The 25,386-nt window shown below is 39.1% G+C and overlaps 1 protein-coding gene and 1 non-coding gene across 4 annotated transcripts in view; one reads left to right on the forward strand and one right to left on the reverse strand.

The window, feature by feature from the left end:
* Positions 1 to 25,386, reverse strand: part of RNF141 (ring finger protein 141) — a 49,942-nt gene that overhangs the window by 10,749 nt on the left and 13,807 nt on the right. For all 3 annotated transcript variants that reach the window (XM_028501433.2, XM_055091551.1, XM_028501432.2), the window contains exons 2-3: positions 14,509 to 14,702; positions 11,475 to 11,583 (exon numbers count right to left, since the gene is read on the reverse strand). In XM_028501433.2, coding sequence (XP_028357234.1) covers positions 11,475 to 11,583; positions 14,509 to 14,651 — 252 coding nt within the window. In that variant the 5' untranslated portion in view covers positions 14,652 to 14,702. The remainder of the gene's footprint in view (positions 1 to 11,474; positions 11,584 to 14,508; positions 14,703 to 25,386) is intronic.
* LOC112063662 (U6 spliceosomal RNA) lies at positions 2,841 to 2,947 on the forward strand. Its single transcript, XR_002891104.1, has one exon. It is a non-coding gene; the product is annotated as a U6 spliceosomal RNA (small nuclear RNA).

A 25,386-nucleotide genomic window follows, 5' to 3' on the forward strand; every position in this document is an offset into this window, starting at 1 on the left:
GAGCCATGGCCGCTGGGCCTGCGCGTCCGGAGCCTGTGCTCCACAACGGGAGAGGCCGCAACAGTGAGAGGCCCGTGTAACGCAAAAAAAAAAAAAAAAAAAAAAAAAAAAAAAAAACATTTCTTTAGATCTAAAATCAAGAAAAATTATACAAATGAAAGGTCTGATTGCCTATGTTTTTAATACTTTTGTTTTTCTAACTTAGAATCTTATTTTAAGGATGATGTTTAATCACCATAAAGATATAATGGTTAGAGATAGTGAGGCAAGAAAAATTTTTTTGACTAATAGTAAAATCAAACATTAATTCTGTGTTTGTCAAAGAAGAGCAACAGAAAACTAATGGATCAGAAATCTGCTACATTCATATTCCTACAGTTTTCTACAATTTCTACTGGCACCTTTGATGTGAGCTGAGTAATTTATAAAACAAAGATGGAGAATGTAATTTAGGTACTATACTATATCAATACACAAGGAAAGCTTCAACCTATCCCAGTCATTTAAAATGAGAATATTTCTTCAGCAGATTTTTGTTCACTCAACATATATTGAATTCTTACCAGGTACTAAGCATTACAGGCTATAAGATCTAGACAGAGTTCCTGCTCTCAGGAGCTTACTATCTTCTAGGGAAACTAAGAACCTAAACTAATAATTTTATTCATAACGTAAAATTTAATCATGAAGTATAAATAAAGTGCTTTTGGAGTTTAGAAGAGCCAAAAGAATTTCTTTAGGTTAACTTTATGGATGAGATGGTATTTGAGGTGGACCTTTAAGGAGACCTCAAATTTAGACATGCAGAAATAAAAGATGTGGCAGAAACTACTGACTGATTAAACAAATGCCATTCCCACTTTTTACTGTGCCAGTAGTGCCCTAATTTTGTTTTAGTGACTACCACTCCCTGAAATGACTCAGGAGTCAATCCTGGTTAGTCTCATCTAAACCAATCACAGTAATCACATCCTCTCTGCCAGTGTAGGTGTAAGAAGGGGAATGTGAGCTAATATTGACCCAATGAGTTTGAAAGAGGGATCTGCTAGGTCTTTGAATTAACCAATCCAGGAGCTACTTTATATTAGGGTTTCTTGATAAGTGAGAAAATAAATACTGTTTTTGTTTAAACTGGTGGAATAGGGATTTTTTGTGACTTGTATCTGATGGCAATTTAAACGACAGAGGAATGGACATTCTAGATGAGGGAACTCAATGAGCAGAGGCATCGAGATGGGAAAGTAACAGCTATACAGGCTTAAATTAGTTAAGCCTGGTGAGACTGTAGATTGCAAAAGAGGACAGTGGTAAAACAGAAAAGACAGCTTGGAGCCATACTGTAGAGGGCCTCAAATGCCAGGTCAAAGAGTTGGGACTATTTTTTTTTTTTTTTTTTTTGCGGTACGCGGGCCTCTCATTGTTGTGGCCTCTCCCATTGCGGAGCACAGGCTCCGGACGTGCAGGTTTAGCAGCCATGGCTCACGGGCCTAGCCGCTCCGCGGCATGTGGGATCTTCCCGGACCGGGGCACGAACCCGTGTCCCCTGCAGCGGCAGGTGGACTCTCAACCACTGCGCCACCAGGGAAGCCCCAGTTGGGACTATTTTGAAGCCAAGGAAGAAGTGCTGAGGAATTTTAAACAGAAAAGTGATCTGATGAGAGCTGTGCTTTAGAAAGGTTATTCTCACAGCATCATAAATTAGAACTGAGGTGGAGTCAAGATGGCGGTGTGGGAAGATGTGGGGTTAGCGTCTCCCCACAACTAGGGCGACTGCCGGCCACTGGTGGGAGACTCTTACGCCCAAGGAGACGGGAGGAACCCCGAAGTGAATTGGTAAGACATATGGGGGACTGAGGCGGGAGGACAAGTAGAGGCCAGACAGGATCGGTGCCCCTGAGGCCAGGGAGATCAGGAGAGGCAGGCGGGAGGGACTCTCTGGGAAGAGTGGGAGAGGAGTGGAGGGCAATTGCCCTGCCCATTCGGGCCCGGGGAGCCTGATGAGCTCCCAGGCCGATCCCCTGCCCTCAAAATCCCCTCCAGGCCACATGGGTCCTTGGAGGTACAGGAGGGAAGCCGAGGAGATCAGGAGAGGCAAGTGGGAGGGGCCCTCCCAGACCGGAGGAGAGGAGAGGAGGGCGTTTGCCCCACCCATTTGAGCCCAGGAAGCCTGCTGGGCTCCCAGGTGAGGTCCGCTGCCCTCTGAGGCCAGGGGTGGGGGGCACACCTGGGCCCCTTCTGTTCCTTGAGCCTAAGCTCCACCCCCCACAGCCCACAGGGCCTTTTCCAGCCCTGTGGGTCCTGAGCATTGTCCCCGCCCACCACCCAAACCTCACCAATGCATAGGCCCCACCCTCCACAGCCAAGGCCTCCCCCGCCACCCTTTTTTTTTTCTTTTCCTTCCTCCTCTTTTTTACTATTGTGGTACTGATGTACCTCCTGGTTGTTAATTCATCTATATTTTCATTATTATATTCTTCCTAACATATCTGTTAGTTTCCTAGTCTAATTTTATTTTTTACTTTGTTATTGTTTTTTTAAAATTTTGCCACCCTAGGCGGCTTGCGGGATCTTGGTTCATGAGCCTGGGGTCAGGCCGAAGCTCCTGTCGTGGGAACTCCGAGTCTGAACCACTGGCTAACAGAGAACCTCAGACCCCAGGGAATATTCATCGGAGCGAGGTCTCATGGAGTTCCTCATCTCAGCACCAAGACCCAGCTCTACCCAACAGCCTACAAACCCCAGTGTTGGAAGACTCAGGCCAAACAACCAGTAAGACAGGAACACAGTCCCACTCATTAAAAAAAAAAAAAAAAAAAGAGATGGCAAAAAAACATGTCACAGTGCTAGCTTTGGCAGCACATATACTAAAATTGGAATGATACAGAGAACATTAGCATGGCCCCTGCGCAAGGATGACACGCAAATTCGTAAAGCGTTCCATATTTTTATATATGTATATGTATAGCTGATTCACTTTGTTATAAAGCAGAAACTAACACACCATTGCAAAGCAATGATACTCCAATAAAGATGTTAAAAAAATGTCACAGATGAAGAAGGTAAAAAGCTACAAGACTAAATAAATGAACAGGAAATAGGTAATTTACCTAAAAAAGAATTCAGAGTAATGATAGTAAAGATGATCCAGAATCTCGGAAATAGAATGGAGGCACGGATTGAGAAAATACAAGAAATGTTTAACAAAGATCTAGAAGGATTAAAGAACAAACAAACACAGATGAACAAAACAATAACTGAAATGAAAAATACACCAGAAGGAATCAATAACAGAATAACTGAGGAGAACGAATAGATGAGCTGGAAGACAAAATGGTGGAAATAACTGCCAAGGAGCAGAATAAAGAAAAAAGAATGAAAAGAATTGAAGGCAATCTCAGAGACCTCTGGGACAACACTAAATGCACCAACATTCAAATTACAGGGGTCCCAGAAGAAGAAGAGAAAAACAAAGGGTGTGAGAAAATATTTGAAGAGACTATAGTGGAAAACTTCCCTAACATGAGAAAGGAAATAGTCATCCAAGTCCAGGAAGCACAGAGAGTTCCATATAGGGTAAACCCTAGGAAAAACACACCAAGACACATATTAATCAAAATAACAAAAATTAAATTAAAAAAATATTAAAAGCAGCGAGGGAAAAACAAAAAAAATAACATACAAGGGAATCCCCATAAGGTTATCAGCTGATTTTTCAGCAGAAACTCTGCAGGCCAGAAGGGAGTGGAAGGATATACTTAAAGTGATGAAAGAGAAACACCTACAACTAAGATTACTCTACCCAGAAGGATCTGATTCAGATTCGATGGAGAAATCAAAAGCTTTTCCAGAAAAGCAAAAGCTAAAGAGAATTCAGCATCACCAAACCACCTTTACAACAAATGCTAAAGAAACTTCTCTAAGCGGGAAACACAAGAGAAGAAAAAGACCCACAAAAACAAACCCAAAACAATTAAGAAAATGGTAATAGGAACATGCATATCAATAATAACCTTTAATGTAAATGGATTAAATGCGCCGTAAAGATGATCCAGAATCTCGGAAATAGAATGGAGGCACGGATTGAGAAAATACAAGAAATGTTTAACAAAGATCTAGAAGGATTAAAGAACAAACAAACACAGATGAACAAAACAATAACTGAAATGAAAAATACACCAGAAGGAATCAATAACAGAATAACTGAGGAGAACGAATAGATGAGCTGGAAGACAAAATGGTGGAAATAACTGCCAAGGAGCAGAATAAAGAAAAAAGAATGAAAAGAATTGAAGGCAATCTCAGAGACCTCTGGGACAACACTAAATGCACCAACATTCAAATTACAGGGGTCCCAGAAGAAGAAGAGAAAAACAAAGGGTGTGAGAAAATATTTGAAGAGACTATAGTGGAAAACTTCCCTAACATGAGAAAGGAAATAGTCATCCAAGTCCAGGAAGCACAGAGAGTTCCATATAGGGTAAACCCTAGGAAAAACACACCAAGACACATATTAATCAAAATAACAAAAATTAAATTAAAAAAATATTAAAAGCAGCGAGGGAAAAACAAAAAAAATAACATACAAGGGAATCCCCATAAGGTTATCAGCTGATTTTTCAGCAGAAACTCTGCAGGCCAGAAGGGAGTGGAAGGATATACTTAAAGTGATGAAAGAGAAACACCTACAACTAAGATTACTCTACCCAGAAGGATCTGATTCAGATTCGATGGAGAAATCAAAAGCTTTTCCAGAAAAGCAAAAGCTAAAGAGAATTCAGCATCACCAAACCACCTTTACAACAAATGCTAAAGAAACTTCTCTAAGCGGGAAACACAAGAGAAGAAAAAGACCCACAAAAACAAACCCAAAACAATTAAGAAAATGGTAATAGGAACATGCATATCAATAATAACCTTTAATGTAAATGGATTAAATGCGCCAACCAAAAGACACAGACTGGCTGAATGGATACAAAAACAAGACCCATATATATGCTGTCTACAAGAGACCCACTTTAGACCTAGGGATACATACAGACTGAAAGTGAAGGGATGGAAAAAGATATTCCATGCAAATGGAAATCAAGAAAGCTGGAGTAGCAATACTCGTATCAGATAAAATAGACTTTAAAATAAAGAGTGTAACAAGAGATAAGGACACTACATAATGATCAAGAGATCAATCCAAGAAAAAAATATAACAATTATAAATATTTATGCACCCAACACAGGAGTACCTCAACACATAAGGCAAATGCTAAAACAACCATAAAAGGGGAAATCGACAGTAACACAGTAACAGTAGGGGACTTTAACACCTCACTTAACCAATGGACAGATCATCTAAACAGAAAATAAATAAGGAAACAGCTTTAAATGACACAATAGAAGAGATAGATTTAATTGATATTTATAGGACATTCCACCTGCAAGTGGCAGAATACACTTTCTTCTCAAGTGCACATGGAACATTCTCCAGGACAGATCACATCTTGGGCCACAAATCAAGCCTCAGAAAATTTAAGAAAATTGAAATCATATCAAGCATCTTTTCTGACCACTACACTATGAGGCTGCAAATCAACTACAGGAAAAATACTGTAAAAAACACAAATACATGGAGTCTAAACAGTGCACTACTAAATAACCAAGAGATCACTGAAGAAAGCCAAGAATAAATTAAAAAATACAAAGAAACAAATGACAATGAAAACACAACGCCCCAAAACCTATGGGATGCAGCAAAAGCAGTTCTAAGAAATTGCTAAGTTTATAGCAATTCAATCTCACCTCAAGAAACAAGAAAAATCTCAAATAAACAATCTAATCCTACACTTAAAACAACTAGAGAAAGAAGAACAAAGAAAACCCACAGTCAGCAGAAGGAAAGAAATCATAAATATCAGAGCAGAAATAAATGAAATAAAAACGAAGAAAACAATAGCAAAGATCAATAAAACTAAAAGTTGGTTCTTTGAGAAGATAAACAAAATTGATAAACCCTTAGCCAGACTCATCAAGAAAAAAAGGGAGAGGACGCAAATCAATAAAATTAGAAATGAAAAAGGAGAAATCACAAGTGACCCTGCAGAAATACAAAGGACTATAAGAGACTACTACGAACAACTATATGCCAATAAAATGGACAACCATGAAGAAATGGACAAATTCTTGGAAACGTACAATTTTCCAAGACTAAAGAGGAAGAAATAGAAAATATAAACAGACCAATCACAAGCACTGAAATTGAAACTGTGATTAAAAATCTTCCAATAAACAAAAGCCCAGGACCAGAGGGATTCACAGGTGAATTCTATCAGACACTTAGAGAAGAGCTAACACCTGTCCTTCTCAAACTCTTCTAAAATATAGCAGAGGGAGGAACACTCCCAAACTCATTCTATGAGGCCACCATCACCCTAATACCAAAACTAGACAAAGATGTCACAAAGAAGGAAAACTACAGGCCTATATCACTGATGAACATAGATGCAAAAACCCTCAGCAAAATACTAGCAAACAGAATCCAACAAGTCCTAGCCACAGCAATCAGAGAAGAAAAAGAAATAAAAAGAATACAAATTGGAAAAGAAGAAGTAAAACTGTCACTGTTTGCAGATGACATGATACTATACACAGAAAATCCTAAAGATGCCACCAGAAAACTACTAGAATTAATCAATGAATTTGGTAAGGTTGCAGTATACAAAATTAATGCAGAGAATTGGCATTCTTATACACCGACATTCTTATACTGACATTCTTAGAATTCTGGCATTCTTATACACCGACAATGAAAAATCAGAAAGAGAAATTAAGGAAACACTCCCATTTACCATTGCAACAAAAATAAAATACCTAGGAATAAACCTGCCTAAGGAGGTGAAAGACTTGTACTCAGAAAACTATAAAACACTGATGAAAGAAATCAAAGATGACATAAACAGATGGAGGAATACACCATGTTCTTGGATTGGAGGAATCAATATTGTGAAAATGGCTATACTACCCAAAGCAATCTACAGATTCAACGCAATCCCTAACAAACTACCAATGGCATTCTTCACAGAATTAGAACAAAAGCAGTATACAAAATTAATGCAGAGAATTGGCATTCTTATACACCGACATTCTTATACTGACATTCTTAGAATTCTGGCATTCTTATACACCGACAATGAAAAATCAGAAAGAGAAATTAAGGAAACACTCCCATTTACCATTGCAACAAAAATAAAATACCTAGGAATAAACCTGCCTAAGGAGGTGAAAGACTTGTACTCAGAAAACTATAAAACACTGATGAAAGAAATCAAAGATGACATAAACAGATGGAGGAATACACCATGTTCTTGGATTGGAGGAATCAATATTGTGAAAATGGCTATACTACCCAAAGCAATCTACAGATTCAACGCAATCCCTAACAAACTACCAATGGCATTCTTCACAGAATTAGAACAAAAAATTTTACAATTCGTATGGAAACACAAAAGACCCCAAATAGCCAAAGCAATCTTGAGAAAGAAAAACAGAGCTGGAGGAATCAGGCTTCCTGATTTCAAACTATACCACAAAGCTACAGTAATCAAGACAGTATGGTAGTGGCACAAAAACAGAAATATAGATCAATGGTACAAGATAGAATGCCCAGAGATAAACCCATGCACATATGGGCACCTAATTTATGCCAAGGAGGCAAGAACATACAGTGGAGAAAAGACAGCCTCTTCAATAAGTGGTGCTGGGAAAACTGGACAGCTACACGTAAAAGAATGAAATTAGAATACTACACCTAACACCATACACAAAAATAAACTCCAAATGGATTTAAGCCTAAATGTAAGACCAGACACTATAAACCTCTTAGAGGAAAACATAGGAAAAACACTCTGACATAAGCCACAGCAAGATCTTTTTTGACCCACCTCCTAGAGTAATGGAAATAAAAACAAAAATAAACAAATGGGACTTAATTAACCTTAAAGCTTTTGCACAGCAAAGGAAACCATAAACAAGACAAAAAGACAACACTCAGAATGGGAGAAAATATTTGCCAATGAAACAACAGACAAAGGATTAGTTTCCAAAATATACAAACAGCTCATGTAGCTCAATATCAAAAAAACAAACAATCCAGTTAAAAAATGGGCAGAAGACCTAAATAGACATTTCACCAAGGCAGACATACAGATAGCCAAAAGGCACATGAAAAGATGCTCAACATCACTAATTATGAGAGAAATGCAAATCAAAACTACAATGAGGTATCACTTCACGCAGGACAGAATGGCCATTATCAAAAATTCTAGAAACAATAAATGCTGAAAAGGGTGTGGTGAAAAGGGAACCTTCCTGCACTGTTGGTGGGAATGTAAATTGATACAATCACTATGGAAAACAGTATGGAGGTTCCTTAAAAAGCTAAAAATAGAATGGAATATTACTCAGCCATAAAAAGAAATGAAATTGAGTTATTTGTAGTGAGGTGGATGGACCTAGAGTCTGTCATACAGAATGAAATAAGTCAGAAAGAGAAAAACAAATACCATATGCTAATGCATATATATGGAATCTAAAAAAAAAGGTACTGATGAACCTAGTTGCAGGGCAGGAATAAAGAGGCAGACACAGAAAATGGACTTGAGGAAATGGGGTGGGAGGGCGAAGCTGGGGCGAAGAGAGAGTAGCATCACCATATATACATTACTGAATGTAAAATAGTTGGCTGGTGGGAAGCAGCAGCATAGCACAGGGAGATTGGCTCGGTGCTTTGCGATGACCTAGCAGCATAGCACAGGGAGATTGGCTCGGTGCTTTGTGATGACCTACGGGGGTGGGATAGGGAGGATGGGAGGGAGGCTCAAGAGGAAGGGGATGTGGGGACATGTGTATGCATATGGCTGATTTGCTTTGTTGTGCAACAGAAACTAACAGTATTGTGAAGCAATTATACTCCAATAAAGATCTATTTTAAAAATAATAATAAATAAATTGGAATTAGGAGAAGAGTCTGAAGGCTTGGAGATTAATCACAGAATCTAAAGTAATCTGGATGAGAAGAAAGAGGGGCCTGAGCATTAGTTACAGTCTCCTTGAGAGTGTGAACTTTGTGTTACAAATAAACTCAAGTGAAACTTAGTAGAGGTAAAACTGAAAAGATCAGCTGGATGGTTACTGTGGAAGAGAGAGCAAGAAAAGGAGAAAGAATGCACAGTTCTCAGAAATGACCTTTGTCACTAGAGTTCTTATAAATTCACCCATGTGTCCTCTGAAGTTGACTTTCAAACAGTCCTGAAAGATTATGTGCAGTGTAAACTCGAAGATGATGGGAGTACTGTATGAGATTTACTTAGTCTATTTGAATGGTTTTACATGTTTTAAGCACAGTTCTTCATTTCTTCTTTACCTTACTCCTTTGCAAATTCAAAAGTTGCAGATTCCCAAAGTTCTTTTGGGAGTATGCATATTTTTAACACTGTAAAAAACCGCTAATGAACTTAATATAAATATAATATAAACCCCAAAACAAACAGAAAATGGAAAAATATGTTCGGTATACAGTATTTTTAAAAATAAATTTATTTATTTATTTGTTTGTTTTTTATTTTTGGCTGTGTTGGGTCTTCGTTGCTGCGTGCGGGCTTTCTCTAGTTGCGGTGAGCAGGGGCTACTCTTCGTTGTGGTGCGTGGGCTTCTCCTTGTGGTGGCTTCTCTTATTGTGGAGCACAGGCTCTAGGCATGCAGGCTTCAGTAGTTGTGGTGTACGGGCTGTAGAGCACAGGCTCAGTAGTTGTGGTGCATGGGCTTAGATGCTCCGCGGCATGTGGGATCTTCCCGGACCAGGGCTCGAACCATGTCCCCTGCACTGGCAGGTGGGTTCTTAACCACTGCGCCACCAGGGAAGCCCTGGTATACAGTTTTTGAGCCCAGTAATCTAAGTATAAATAACAAAATGTGATCTTGGATCAAGCTGTATTTCAGTGTGTATTCTGTTACTATGATTTGTGACATACTATACACTATATAAAGTTACACTGCTACCCACACCACACTAGTATCACATTAACTACCTCTGTGATGAATAATGCAAAAAATTTTTGAATGATGGTTCTCTGGCAGCTATTAAGTGCTTTTTAACATTTGGACTTAAAAAAAATCAATAAGCAAATGTTCAGTGTTGATAGACCCAGCTGAGTGGTATTAAACTATACTATATATTTTCTCTAAATCAACTATAAACTTTAACAGGCACCATTCAACTTCAGGCACTTTGCCAAGTCTGGAATTAAGATCTCTCTGTCTTGGTTCCTCTAACCCTTTTTAAAGTTCTTTTATTACTTAAATAATTAGACCTTCAAATTCGATCAACTAAACACAATCAATCCTACTCCACTTATAGCATAGTAGTGGCAATGAACCCACTGGGGAAATGTGGCATATTATTTGGGTAACATCCAGGGTCCATGATACAAAAGAAAAAAATCTCTTTACCCAGGAGTTCTTCATGGATTGATCAGGAGTTGAAATAAAGGCATTCATGAATGCCCAACTTATTGTTTATATGCATATGGATGATTTTATTGTGTTTTAGAGCACAGGTTGGGATAGGAGGAAGCTTAATAAAATTCATGCCTTCAATTTCACCAAAAGTTCTATGGCCTCAAAAAGGTTAAGAACCACATATTCTAATCTACCCATTAGTGGATGAGGCTTCCTAATAGTCTATGACAGCTGCCATCATATTTTTTAGCACAGTTGATATACTCTATTTTCTAAAATTTAAAGATGAACTAAGAGACACTTAATTTTTAAGAAGTCATCTTAGAGCTAAGTAGGGTGTTACTTTAGGATTCCACAGTCAGTTAAAATCCAAAAAGAGAGGTACAAGATAAGGATGAGCATTTACTACCACTTTCCTTGATTATAAAAACCTCTGCTTGGACTTCCCTGGTGGCGCAATGGTTAAGAATCCACCTGCCAATGCAGGGGACACGGGTTCAATACCTGGTCCGGGAAGATCCCACATGCCGTGAAGCAACTAAGCCTGTGTGCCACAACTACTGAGCCCGCGTGCTGCAACTGCTGAAGCCCGAGCGCCTAGAGCCGGTGCTCCACAACAGGAGAGGCCACCGCAGTTAGAAGCCCTTGCACTGCAACAAAGAGTGGCCCCTGCTCGCCGCAACTAGAGAAAGCCCGCACGCAGCAACGAAGACCCAACACAGCCAAAAATAAATAAATTAAATTAAAATATAAATCTCTGCTGTATGGCAATTATACAATCAATGAAATTCAAACAGTTAACCTGGAAGGCAAAAATAGTATCAAAACTGTTTTATATGGTTTTACAAATAAATGTTAATAACAACCAAATTATAAACATTTATTTCCACTATATTACATTATACTATTAAATGTGGTTCTAACCACCAAAACAGTTTAAGCTCAGAGTTGGAAATCTCTATCATTCTCACCTTGGTACAGACTACTCGTACAACCACCTTCCAAAAGGCAGAGGAATCAGACCCAGGTTGTACCTCAAAGAGAAGATGTTTTTCCTGGCCAGAAGCCACTTTAGCAGTTCTGAAAAGAGGTAAACACATTCGTTAATTTTATGAAAAGTCATGTAAAATAATGGAGCTACGAAACCACATTCAAGAAAGTTTAAGACAAAGGAGGAAATGTGAAGAAAACACAGAAAGACAAATAACAATAGTGGTAATTCTAATAATTAGATTTTTAAAATATAGGGATAGAGAATGTTTTGACTATAAACATACAATTTAATTTTCAAGGTGGAAAGCATAGTGGAATGATATTTATAAATCTATTTGTTTCATATCTCTATCTCAATGGTCTTTAAATTTCTAACAAAGACAACTAGGAAAAACATGTGCAAGGAATCAGGTACTTAAAGAAAAAATTTAGCTGGTTTCATTTACCCATATTTTGACTAGTGCCTCAGATGTATATAAAGTGTGCAAAAATCTTGATCTTGGTTGAGTCCTTCCTTAAGCAACAACACTTATATACCTCTTTGAAAACAATTTTTACAGATAATTTGAAACTGGATGAAGCAAATGATTTTGAGACGCTTATGTAACTTTACTGTCCTCCCCTAGCAGAGTAATTCTGATTTAGAAAGCAACAGGATACTAACATAAAAACATAACACTTTTTAGGATAACTCAATATTGTGCATCAATGCCAATTTAAATCAGTTCAAAGACATAAGTATTGCAGCTCCCTTTTATCATTACTCACATTTCTCTCTGAGCACCAGTGGGGATATCACACTCAGAACTAAGACACTTACAGCTAAATAAATTGAGGCCATTGAAAATTAAGTAACTAGCCCTAGGTAACAAAGTCTGCCAGTGAAAGTAGTACTGCCAGTTCCCAGTTCTGTTTTCTAGCTATCAAGCCATGCGTCCTTTGCGTAGGTTTAACTTTATAGTTCTCAGACAGCACTGAACTGTGAAATGCCCAACTCTGACCCAGAGGAATTGGTTTTAAGAAGCAAATCCAGTCAGAAACATTCTATGCTAATAAATAAAAGGGAGATACTCTTTTACCATCACCTCTATATTACACAGTAAGCTTAGCTTGAGGATGTTTTCATAGGACACATTTTATCCAGTATCTTTAGGCCAAAAAACAAAATTTCATATAATAGACTAGGTTTTTTTGTATATAAGTTCTAAGACTCTAAAGGGATGGCAAATGTCATTGATTACTCTTCAAAAAAATTGATACAATAAACATAAAAATTCCACTATAAAAATTCCACTCTTATGATACTATTAAATTCTCAATTGAATTTTATTCCTTAAGAATATAGTCTCAGAAGTAATGCCTCAAATGCTACCATTTGGATGATCTTTAAAAAAAAAAAAAAAGAACAAAGTAAAATGCTAGAGTTTTAAAAACCCATGACTACATTTTTATTATAAAAGATCAGACAATACACAAATATACACAGTAAAATGTAAAATCTCCCTTCTCTGCTCCCCTTTTCCATCACCTCCCCAGAGAGCTGTGTATATCCTTCCAGTTCATTTTCTACGCATTTATATATATATCTACACAGGATCCATCCATATATCCATACAGGGCTTTTTTTTTGGTTTGTCTGTTTTTAATGAGTGAAATCCAGTGTTCTTAAAAGAAATGATCTTCTAAGATAACTTTTAAGAGTTAAGAATGCTTTATTCTTCATGACTGGCAAATAACAGGACACTCCAGCCATGTCCATAAAAAGACTGCACTTCCTTCTCTTTATCTAATGTGTTCTAAATGGCCAAGTATAATATGTCTCTTATCCAATATAGTTATTGCAAAGCTTAAGGAGTACATTCATGTATTTTACTCTAAACTATTAACAGTGACTATAATATAAATTTATATATACTAAGTGGTTCCAAACTGCTTGGTGATTTTGTTTGGCCTTTTTGGGGTTTAAGGAGAGGTAATATGGGATAGTGGAAAGATCTTCAGACTTGGGAAAAGCTGGATCTGCCATCGATACTTGGGTAATCACTTTAGGTCTCAGTTAAAATGTCTGACTGTCAGGAGAGTGCCTTGCACATACTATGTGCTCAGTGAACGTTAGCTAAGTTGAACAGACTAAAGAAAGAACCTTTAAGATCTCATTTAAAAGGCAATGCCAATAAGTTATAACTATACCCCCAGGGAAACAGAAGATACATATACAAAGAGAGTCGGATATGGGTGGTGCTAGAGGAAGACTTAATAGAAAGAAGTGACATCTGCTCTCCTGTCACTAAGGGAGAACACACAAACAAAAATCAAATATTTAAAAAGTATAGCAATCTGGGGTCATTCAGGGACAGAGCTCGGTATATTTTAATAGCTTCTATACAGATCAGTATAAAAATTGATTTAATAAAGAATAATTCACAAAGAGAAGGCTGTTCTATTGGATGTGCTAAGGAGGCAGAGAAGTTCATACTCCATCTTAGAAATCTATTCAAGAGTTAAGTAGAGATGTAAACATGATAGCTAATTAGAAAATATTTATAAACAAAATATCTTATTCTTCAGTGATGACAAATGAATTATTACCATATATATATTTCTCTGGCAAAATAATGGTTCAATGAACAAACACAGAAGACTTATTTATTAACTAGATGAACTGGTTGATATTCAGAAACCTGAAGTGCCCTTTGACTATCCTAGGCGCCTTTCTCTAGATGACTAACTGGTATATTCTCTTCTGTTATGCACCTCCTTTAGTGCTTTCAAACAAGGGTCAATTTACATGCCTGTGTTCAAAATTCAGTTTTAAGCTCCTTCTGTTCTTTTAGTCCTATGACATAATTTTAGATAGCTACATAGAAAGTCTTATAGTACTCAATAAATATTTGCTAACCGCTGCTGAACACATTCTCTTACCAACCATTACGTGTGGTTATCGCTCAGACAGTCACAACACTGGGGCATACGTCAGGGGGAGAAAATAAAATGAAAAAGAGCAAGTCTTACACATCATTAAGTTCTGCTACTCTTCCAAGAAATTCTTCATAAGTTAAGGAGCCACTTTCTCGAACCAATGTGACATGTTTTGCTACTTTTTCTGGTAACTTGTTAAGAACCAGCTGCGTCTGATCCGAAATTTGCTGTCCCATGATGAAATGATGTCTTATGAAATCCAAAAAGAGTGTTGCTTCACATCGTTTCTGTCAAATATACATAAAAGTTACTTTTACATGTAATATAAAAATGGCAACATACCCATCCCTTCAAGAAAATAAAAAAAACAGGAATACTTTTAAATGAGATCTCAACAGACTTACATGAGCCTAAGATGGAATTTATTTAAACAACTATATTTTAAAGTAAAGATTTACAGTTCTATTTTTTAAAGATCATACAGGTAAATGAGAATACAGGATTCATTTATCTTATTGGGAGGGTGAATTCCTATAATTTTGCCAAGTTAAAAACCATTACACACACACAACACACACACAGAGGCATTTAAGTGATTGTATTTAATAGGAAGTTTGTTTACCTCATATAATTTTCCTAAGAACATTTCCTGACTGCTTACCATGTCAGGCTCCAAACTAAGAGCTTTCATATATTATCACTAAGAGCTTTCATATATTATCTCATTTATTTCTTCCAATAACCCTAAGAGGTAGGCATTATTATATTCCTAGTTGACAGATAAGGAAATAGAGTTGAGTGACTTATCTAAAGTTAAACAGCTGGGGACTTCCCTGGTGGTGCAGTGGTTAAGAATCCGCCTGCCAATGCAGGGGACACGAGTTCGATCCCTGGTCCAGGAAGATCCCACATGCCAAGGAGCAACTAAGCCTGTACACCACAACTAATGAGCCCATGCACTGCAACTTCTGAAGCTTGCACACTCTAGGGGCCGGGGGCTGCAACTACTGAAGTCTGCACACCTAGAGCCCGTACTGTGCAACAAGAGAAGCCACTGCGATGAGAAGCCCGCACACCACGACGAAGAGAAACCTCTGCTAGCCACAACTAGAGAAAGCCCACGCGCAGCAACGAAGACCCAACTCAGCCCCCCCCAAAAAGTTAAACAGTTGGTAGCAATTCCCTCGTGGCGCATTGGTTAAGAATCCGCTTGCCAATGCAGGGAGCCCTGGTCTGGGAAGATCCCACATGCCACGGAGCAACTAAGCCTGTGTGCCACAACTACTGAGCCTGTGCTCTAGAGCCTGCGAGCCACAACTACTGAGACCTGCGTGCCACACTACTGAAGTCCGTGCACCTAGATAGAGCCTGTGCTCCGCAACAAGAGAAGCCACCGCAATGAGAAGCATGTGCACTGTAACAAAGAGTAGCCCCCGCTCACGGCACCAGAAGGAAAGCCCGCGTGCAGCAATGAAGACCCAACACAGCCAAAAATGAATAATAAATTTATATGAAAAAAACAGCTGGTAAATGGTTGAAGCGAAATTTGAACTCATGTTTTTTAGATTCTAGTGCTTATATTCTTTAACGCTAGGATATACTGTGATGTATAATTGTGGTATATATAGATCTGCTAAAAAATTTATTGTAGCATTACTTTATTTATAAATGTACAACTTAATTTTAATTGTAAAATATATGTAAATTAAACAGACTTTTTAGCTAATTCAACTATGTTACATTTTCTGCTTAGAAAAAAAGTGCGTTTGCTTTTTAACTCCTCTAAGTATTTATTTTTTAATTAATTAATTAATTAATTTGGGCTGCATTGGGTCTTTGTTGCTGCATGCGGGCTTTCTCTAGTTGTGGCGAGCGGGGGCTACTCTTCGTTGCAGTGCCTGGGTTTCTCATTGCGGTGGCTTCTCTTGTTGCAGAGCACGGGCTCTAGGCACGTGGGCTTCAGCAGTTGTGGCACACAGGCTCAGTAGTTGTGGCTCATGGGCTCTCAGAGTGCAGGTTCAAGAGCTGTGGCACACGGGCTTAGGTGCTCCAGGGCATGTGGGATCTTCCCGGGCGAGGGCTTGAACCCATGTCCCCTGCACTGGCAGGTGGATTCTATTTTTTTTTTTTGGCAGTACGCGGGCCTCTCACTGTTGTGGCCTCTCCCGTTGCGGAGCACAGGCTCCGGACACGCAGGCTCAGTGGCCATGGCTCACAGGCTCAGCCGCTCCGCAGCAGGTGGGATCCTCCCGGACCGGGGCACGAACCCATGTCCCCTGCATCGGCAGGCAGACTCTCAACCACTGCACCACCAGGGAAGCCCCAGGCGGATTCTTAACCACTGCGCCACCAGGGAAGTCCCTCCTCTAGGTATTTTTAATTTAGAATTTATATAACTTGTTTTCTAAATATGAAGGTGATATTTTAGTCAAAAGGCTGGATCACTACTTTAATAATCTACTATCAATGTAGATCAATAAGTTACTGAATTGACTTAAAATTTAATCACAAAACATTTATTTAATAATCACTCTAAAGTCTTGAAGGATATAATTCTATATATTGTGGCTAGAGAAGAGTTGGATGTGTTTATTCTAGAAAGTTTTTTCTCCTTTGGTAAATAATGATTTATCAAAATATTAAGCACTGAGGTATGGTTAAAATAGAAAATAAGATAAATTTTTAGTATTTATCTATCCTGATATATTCTACAGCTGAATAAGGAAATCCCAATTCAATACGAATACCACTACTAATAATAGTAAAATCAACTAATATTGGTTCACCACTTCTACTGTGTAACACAATCTTCTAAGTACTTTATATGTATTCATGAATTTAGTCATTTAAATCCTCATGATAACCATTTCACAGATGAAGAAACAAGATAGCTAAGGAAACAAGCACAGAGAGGTTAAATTAACAAAGCCACAAAGCTAATATTAGAGTTCTTTTAAAAAAATAAAGTTAGAAAAAGAAAAAAGCATTAAAATTAAAAAGAATCTGATCCTTCCCCCTCCTACAAGAAATTCCATTTTATTTACACATCAAAGACTATCATTTTACCTCACCTGAATTAACACTCATATCATATAAAGCAGGTGAAATAGTAATAATTTATAGGAAAAATTTTGTCAGGAAACCTGCTTTATCATTTAATCAAAAAATTGAAAAGTTATAACTCTAAAATATAAAATATATAACTTTAAAATATAAAATCATTTACAATAAGTCCTCAGTAACCATAAATATGCAAATTTTGTATTCAAATTTAATGTGTTATATTTGAGGTTTATTCTTTTAGTCACATTAAATATAGGAAAAGTACAACTGTTCTAAAGAGAAAAACTCAACAATTACTGTTTTGAATCTGAGCCTACTTGGCAATGATAAATATGTATTACAGAGATAAATGAAAGGAAGTTGTTGAGGAAGATCCAGGCCACTAAAAAAACATCTCTGAAGGCAAAATTATATACTTTAAATATAGCCAAGTGGATTCATAGCAATCATATTCAAAGAGAAACAAAGATTTTAGCTTAGAGGAGGTCTCTAGCGTACTCAACATTAGTAATTTCTGGATTTCATAGTCTAGTAAAGTCTCAAAGCACCATGGTGTTGCACATTTATTTCTATTCTAAGTAAGGATAGTTTCCAAAAATAAATGAAAAAATCCCTAAAACTTAACAAAAATTTAAAGAATAACTTATAACCTAGGAAATAGAAGGATATAATAGTAGAATAAAAGTCCTTCCCAAGAAGGCAGTAATTTCACACTGATGTATACTGCATACAGTAACACTATGGTCCTTATTTTTCTTGTTCTAATCCAGATGTGTGAAAACATCATCAGGAGCCAAAGGCTGTACACCGGTGTTAGGGAGCCACTGTTACATGGCCTTTTAAAAAATTAAATTCAACAAGCACCATATGCCTGGCACTGTGCTGTGTTCTGGGGATACAATAGTGAATGTAAGAAACAGGGTTCTTGCCACCATGGAGCATCTGATTCAGTGGGGAAGAGACAACAATCACACCAATAAATACGTAATTTCAAAATAATAAGTGCTAAGCCAAACAAGTATAGGGAACTGAAAGCCTATAAAAGGGGGACTTGACCTAGTCTTGTGACAGGGAAGAAGTCCTTGGGCAAACATTTGATTTGCTATCAGTCAGAGTTAGCCAGAGAAGAGAGGGATAGAGGCACGGCAAGGGGAGGACATTCCTGGCAGAGGTTATAGAAAGTGCCCAACATAGGAAGGAGTATGGTGACTTTGATGTTAAAAAAAAAAAAAAAAAAAAAGCCAGAGTGACTAAAGCCTAGGCAGAAGGAGAGGGAGATTGGCACCAAGAGATGGGATGTTTACCATTTTTGTTTATGACACAAAGATAAGACTGCATGCCTGCCCAATCTGTGGATGACTGAAAATGGAATGAATGAATAATGTCCACAGAATACCAGAATCAAGACTGAAAATGGATACTGATTTTCTGAAATTGAATAAATTTTTATGTCAAATATAACTAAAAGTTAAATCCTGAATATGTGTTGAAAGGCACATAAAGCACATAGGTAAGTTATGTTTAAAAGCAAATAAAATACTAAAGGTCTGAGGGTTCCAGTCAAAATAAGTAAACGGTAAACAGCGATAAGAAAGATGCTAAAATAATCCTAAACTCTTGCTAGAAGCAGATGTCCAGAGCAAGAGCCTAGTTTCACTGTGCTCTGTAATGGTTCCAACACACCAGAGTTCTCTAATCAGCTCTAAGCAGTGACACTTTTAAAGGGCACTAATCATTTGAATATATTTGGGAAAGCACACAAGATGTTATGGATCTAGAAGAGGAAACAAAGCAATTTATTCTAGATAATCATAGTTCAGTAACAACATGGAGCATGATATGATGATAGGTTTGTTCAAACACCTGAAGAGCTTTCATGTGGAAGAGGAAGTAATATTTACTTTATATAATTACAGAGACCAGAATGGCCAGTATAAATTAGGCTGATTTCAGGTCAATATAAGAATTTCCTATCATCCATAATTATCTAGAAGGGTTAAGGGCTGTCTTGCAAAGCATGTGAGCTTGCATTCACTGGAAAGGTGGAGGTGTTTAAGCAAAAATAAGAAGTTCATCTAATTAGTGTTTTCGAGAAAATTTTTGCATGAATGAGAAGTGGAGAAGGCGACCTCTAACCTAATATTTCGCTCCCAAAGTGAAACTTAAATTCCCTCTAGCATTCCTGTACTGATTTAATAAAAATACAATAAAATATTCTAATCAACCAGACTGAAAACTTTAAACTATACCTACAATTCTTTTTTTTTTTTTTTTTTTGCGGTATACGGGCTTCTCACTGTTGTGGCCTCTCCCTTTGCAGAGCACAGGCTCCGGACGCGCAGGCTCAGTGGCCATGGCTCACAGGCCCAGCCGCTCTGCGGCATGTGGGATCTTCCCGGACCGGGCCACAAACCCGTGTCCCCTGCATCAGCAGGTGGACTCTCAACTACTGCACCACCAGGGAAGCCCATACCTACAATTCTTAAGAAAGAAAAAATTAAACTTTTGAAATATATGGTCTTAAGATTTCATGTAAAATATTAATGATAATTTAATCAATATGCCCACCGAACAAATATTAAAGAGTCTAGTTGTTTATTGAGTTACAAAATGGTCCCTTTTAAGAGATAAAATTGTAAGTATATGCAGATGACATGATAATATATATAGAAAACCCTAAAGACTCCACGCAAAAACTACTAGTACTGGTAAATAAATTCAGCAAGGTATCAGGATACAAGATTAACATACAGAAATCTGTTGCATTTCTTTACACTAACAATGAAATACCAGAAAGGGAAAGTAAAAAAAACAATCCCTTTTAAAATTGCACACCCCCCCGAAAAAATACTTAGGAATAAACCCAACCAAGGAGGTAAAAAACTTATATGCTGAGAACTATAAAGCATTGATAAAGGAAACTGAAGATGATTCAAAGAAATGTAAAAATATTCTATGCTCTTGGATTGGAAGAATTAATATTGTTAAAATGACCATACTATCCAAAGCAATCTACAGATTTAATGCAATCCCTATCAAATTACCCATGACATTTTTCACAGAACTAGAACAAATAATCCTAAAATTTATATGGAACCATAAAAGACCCAGAATTGCCAAAGCAATTCTGAGGAGAAAGAACAAAGATGGAGGCATAACCCTCCCAGACTCAGACAATACTACAAAGCTACAGTAATCAAAACAGTGTGGTACTGGCACAAAAACAGACATATGGATCAATGGAACAGAATAGAGAGCCTAGAAATAAATCCACACACCTACAGTAAATTAACCTTTGAAAAAAGAGGCAAGAACATACAATGGAGAAAAGACAGTCTCTTCAGCAAGTGGTGGTGGGAAAGCAGGACAGCCACATGTAAATCAATGAAGTTAGAACACTCCCTCACACCATATACAAAAATAAACTCAAGATGGCTTAAAGACTTAAATATAAGACATGACACCATAAAACTCCAAGAAGAGACCATAGGCAAAACATTCTCTGACATAAACTGTAGTAATGTTTTCTTAGGTCAGTCTCCTGAGGCAATAAAAATAAAAGCAAAAATAAACAAATGGGACCTAATCAAAATTATAAGCTTTTGCAAGGCAAAGGAAACCATAAACAAAACAAAAAGACAACCTACAGACTGGTAGAAAGTATTTGCAAATGATGCAACTGAAAAGGGCTTAATTTCCAAAATTTACAAACAACTCATACAACTCAATAATAATAATAAAAAAAAACCCAATCAAAAAATGGTCAGAAGACCTAAATAGACACTTCTCCAAAGACATACAAATGGCCAATAGGCACATGAAAAAATGCTCAACTTCACTAATTATTAGAGAAACGCAAATCAAAATTACAATGAGGGAGAGGAATCAAGATGGCGGATGAGTAAGACGTGGAGCTCACCTCTTCCTACAAATACGTCAAAAACACATCTGCAAGTGGAACGATTTGCACAAAACATCTACCGAACACTGGCAGAAGACCTCAGACTTCCTAAAGGGCAAGAAAACCTCCATGTAACCAGGAAGGACAAAAGAAAAAGAAAAAAAGAAAAGAGAAAGAGAAAAGAATTGGGATGGGACCTACACCCTAGGGAGGGAGCTGTGAAGGAGGTAAGGTTCCCACACCCTGGGAAGTCCCCTCACTGGCAGGGAGATCAACCTGGATGGAAGGGGAGCTTTGGAGCCTTGAGCAGAGTGCAGAAACCGGACTGCGGAAGGCAAAATGGAGAGTGACCTGGACAGACGTTGGTACCATCACCTTGTACTACCCAGGCTGAGATGCTTGTCCACCGGTGTGGGCGGAGGCTGGGTGCTGAAGCTCAGGTTTTGGAGGTCAGACCCAGGGAGAGGACCGGGGTTGGCTGTGTGGAGACAGCCTGAAGAGGCTAGAGTGTGGCAACTGAGGGTGTGCTCAGAAGAAGCCTGGGCCAACGAGAGAGGCAAGGTGCCACTGCTGGGGGGTGTGCAAGGAGAGGGGTGGGACCACTACAGGAGCTTCTTTCCCTGCATGCATGGTATCAGGCAACAGGACACCACCTACACAAGCTCTGGGGGCAGGTGTGAGCTGCCACTGCCACTGTGGGCTCCAGAGACAGGCACAGGCCACCGCCACTGTCATTATGGGCTCCAGAGGTGAGCACAGGTAGCTGCCACCACTAAGAGACCTGCGAGCAGGATCCAGTTGCTGCCCCTGCTGTCCTGGGAGTGCGAGGGCCGCTGCTGCAAGACCCGTGAATGGGCGCCAAGTGTTGCCCCCACTGTCCCGGGGGGGCGTGGGCCACCGCTACTGTTGGGAAACCTGTGAGCAGGTGGCAATCGCTGCCCCCACCATCTGGGGAGTGTGCACAGGCAGCGAGCAGGTGTCAAGCACTGCCCCTGCTGTCCAGGGAGTCTGTGGGCTATGGTTGCCACTGGGATACACGGGAGGAAGAGCCGATTGCTGTCCCTGCTGTATCAGGTGTGCACATGGCCTGCTGCACCTACACACCTCATATCAAAGGAATAACAGCCAACACACACTGAGGAAAGAGGCAGCAAGCATCCAAACCAAAAGCAACCTCTCGATTCCCGACAAGATGGCAGAGTAGAAGGACTTGAGCTCACCTCCTCACATGAAAACACCCAAATCACAACTAACTGCTGAACAACCATGGACAAAAAAGACTGGAACCTACAAAAAAAGATATTTTATATCCAAAGACAAAGAAAAGCCACAACTAGATGGTAGGAGGGGCACTTCTGCAATATAATCAAATGCCATACCAGTCAGATGGGCGACCCACAAACTGGAAAATAATTGTATTACAGAGATTCTCTCACAGGAGTGAGAGTTCTGGGCCCCATGTCAGGCTCCCCAGCCTGAGGGTCTGGAATTGGAGCCCCCAGAGATTTGGCTTAGAAGGCCAGTGGGCCTTGAGTGCAGGAGCTCCACAGGACTGAGGGAAACAGAGACCCCACTCTTGAGGACGCACACAAGATTTCATGTGTACTGGGACCCAGCACAAAGAAGTGACTTCATAGGAGCCTGGGCTAGACCTACCTGTGGGTTTGGAGGGTCTCCTGTGGAGGCAGGGGTTGTCTGTGGCTCTCTGTGGGGTAAGGTCACTGGTGGCAGAGGCCCCAGGGAATACTGATCATTGTGAACTCTCCGGGAGGTCCCCATTTTGGCACAAAGACCTGGTCCTATGCAACAGCCTACAGGCTCCAGGGCTGGACGCCTCAGGCTAAACAACCAGCAAGACAGGAACACAGCCCCACCCATCAGCAGACAGGCTGCCTAAAGCTGTACTGAGGTCACAGCCATCCCTAAACACACCCCCTTGACATGGCCCTGCCCACCAGAGGGACAAGACCCAGCTCCACCCACCAGTGGGCAGGCACCCATCCCTCCCACCAGGAAGCCTGAACAAGTCTCAGGACCAGCCTCACACACCAGGGGCCAGACACCAGAAGCAAGAGGAGCTATGATCCTGCAGCCTGTGGAAAGGAGTCCATCCACACAGAAAGTTCCACAAAATGAGACGACAGAGAAATATGCTCCAGACGAAGGAACAAGATGAAAACCCAAAAGAATAACTAAGTGAAGTGGAGATAGGAAATCTACCTGAAAAATAATTTAGAGTAACGATAGTAAAGATGATCCAAGATCTGAGAAAAAGAATGGAGGCACTGATCGAGAAGATACAAGAAATGTTTAACAAAGAGCTAGAAGATTTAAAGAACAAACAAACAGAGATGAACAATACAATAACTGAAATGAAAAATACATTAGAAGGAATCAACAGCAGAATAAATGAGGCAGAAGAACAAATAAGTAAGCTGGAAGACAGAGTGGTGGAAATCACTGCTGCAGAACAGAATAAAGAAAAAACAATGAAAAGAAATGAGGACAGTCTCAGAGACCTCTGGGACAACATTAAATGCACCAACATTCACATTATAGGGGGCCGAGAAGGAGAAGAGAGACAGAAAGGGCCTGAGAAAATATTTGAAGAGATTATAGCTGGAAACTTCCCTAACGTGAGAAGGAAAACACTCGCTCAAGTCCAGGAAGTGCAGAAAGTCCCATATAAGATAAACCCAAGGAGGAACACACCAAGACATATATTAATCAAACTGACAAAAATTAAAGACAAAGAAGAAATATTAAAAGCAACAAGGGGAAAGCAACAAATAACATACAAGGGAATCCCCATAAGGTTATCAGCTGATTTTTCAGCAGAAACTCTGCAGGCCAGAAGGGAGTGGCATGATGTATTTAAAATGATGAAAAGGAAAAACCTACAACCAAGAATACTCTACCCAGCAAGCGCCTCATTCAGATTTGATGGAGAAATCAAAAGCTTTACAGACAAGCAAAACCTAAGCGAATTCAGCACCACCAAACCAGCTTTACAACAATCCTAAAGGAGCTTCTCTAGGCAGAAAAGAAAAGGCCACAACTAGAAACAAGAAAATTACAAATGGGAAAGCTCACTGGTAAAGGCAAATATAAAGTAAAGGTAGGAAATCACCCACACACAAATATGATATCAAAGCCAGCAACTGTGAGAAGAGGAGAGTACAAATGCAGGATACTGGAAATGCATTAGATATTAAGAGACCAGAAACTTAAACAATCATATATATAGAGAGACTGCTATATCAAAACCTCATGGGAGGGGCTTCCCTGGTGGTGCAGTGGTTGAGAGTCCGCCTGCCGATGCAGGGGACACGGGTTCGTGCCCCAGTCCGGGAAGATCCCACATGCCGCGGAGCGGCTAGGCCCGTGAGCTGTGGCCACTGAGCCTGCGCGTCTGGAGCCTGTGCTCTGCAACAGGGGAGGCCACAGCAGTGAGAGGCCCGCGTACCGCAAAAAAAAAAAAAAAAAAAAAAAAAACCTCATGGGAACTGCAAACCAATAATCTATAGTAGATACATACACAAAAAAGAGAAAGCTATCCAGACACAACACTAAATATAGTTACCAAATCACAAGACAAGAGAACAAAAGAAAAGGAAGAAAAAAGACCTACAAAAACAAATCCAAAACAATTAACAAAATGGCATTAAGAACATACATATCAATAATTACCTTAAATGTAAATGGATTAAATACACCAACCAAAAGACATAGACTGGCTGCATGGATACTAAAACAAGACCCATATGTATGCTGTCTATAAGAGACCCACTTCAGATCTAGGGACACATACAGACTGAAAGTAAGGGAATTAGAAAAAGGTATCCTATGCAAATGGAAATCAAAAGAAACCTGGAGTAGCAATACTCATATCAGACAAAATAGACTTTAAAATAAAGACTGTTACAAGAGACAAAGAAGGACATTACATAATGATCAAGGGATCAATCCAAGAAGAAGATATAACAATCGTAAATATATATGCACCC

Source organism: Physeter macrocephalus, chromosome 16, assembly GCF_002837175.3.
Source record: "Physeter macrocephalus isolate SW-GA chromosome 16, ASM283717v5, whole genome shotgun sequence".
NCBI classification, from domain to species: domain Eukaryota; kingdom Metazoa; phylum Chordata; class Mammalia; order Artiodactyla; family Physeteridae; genus Physeter; species Physeter macrocephalus.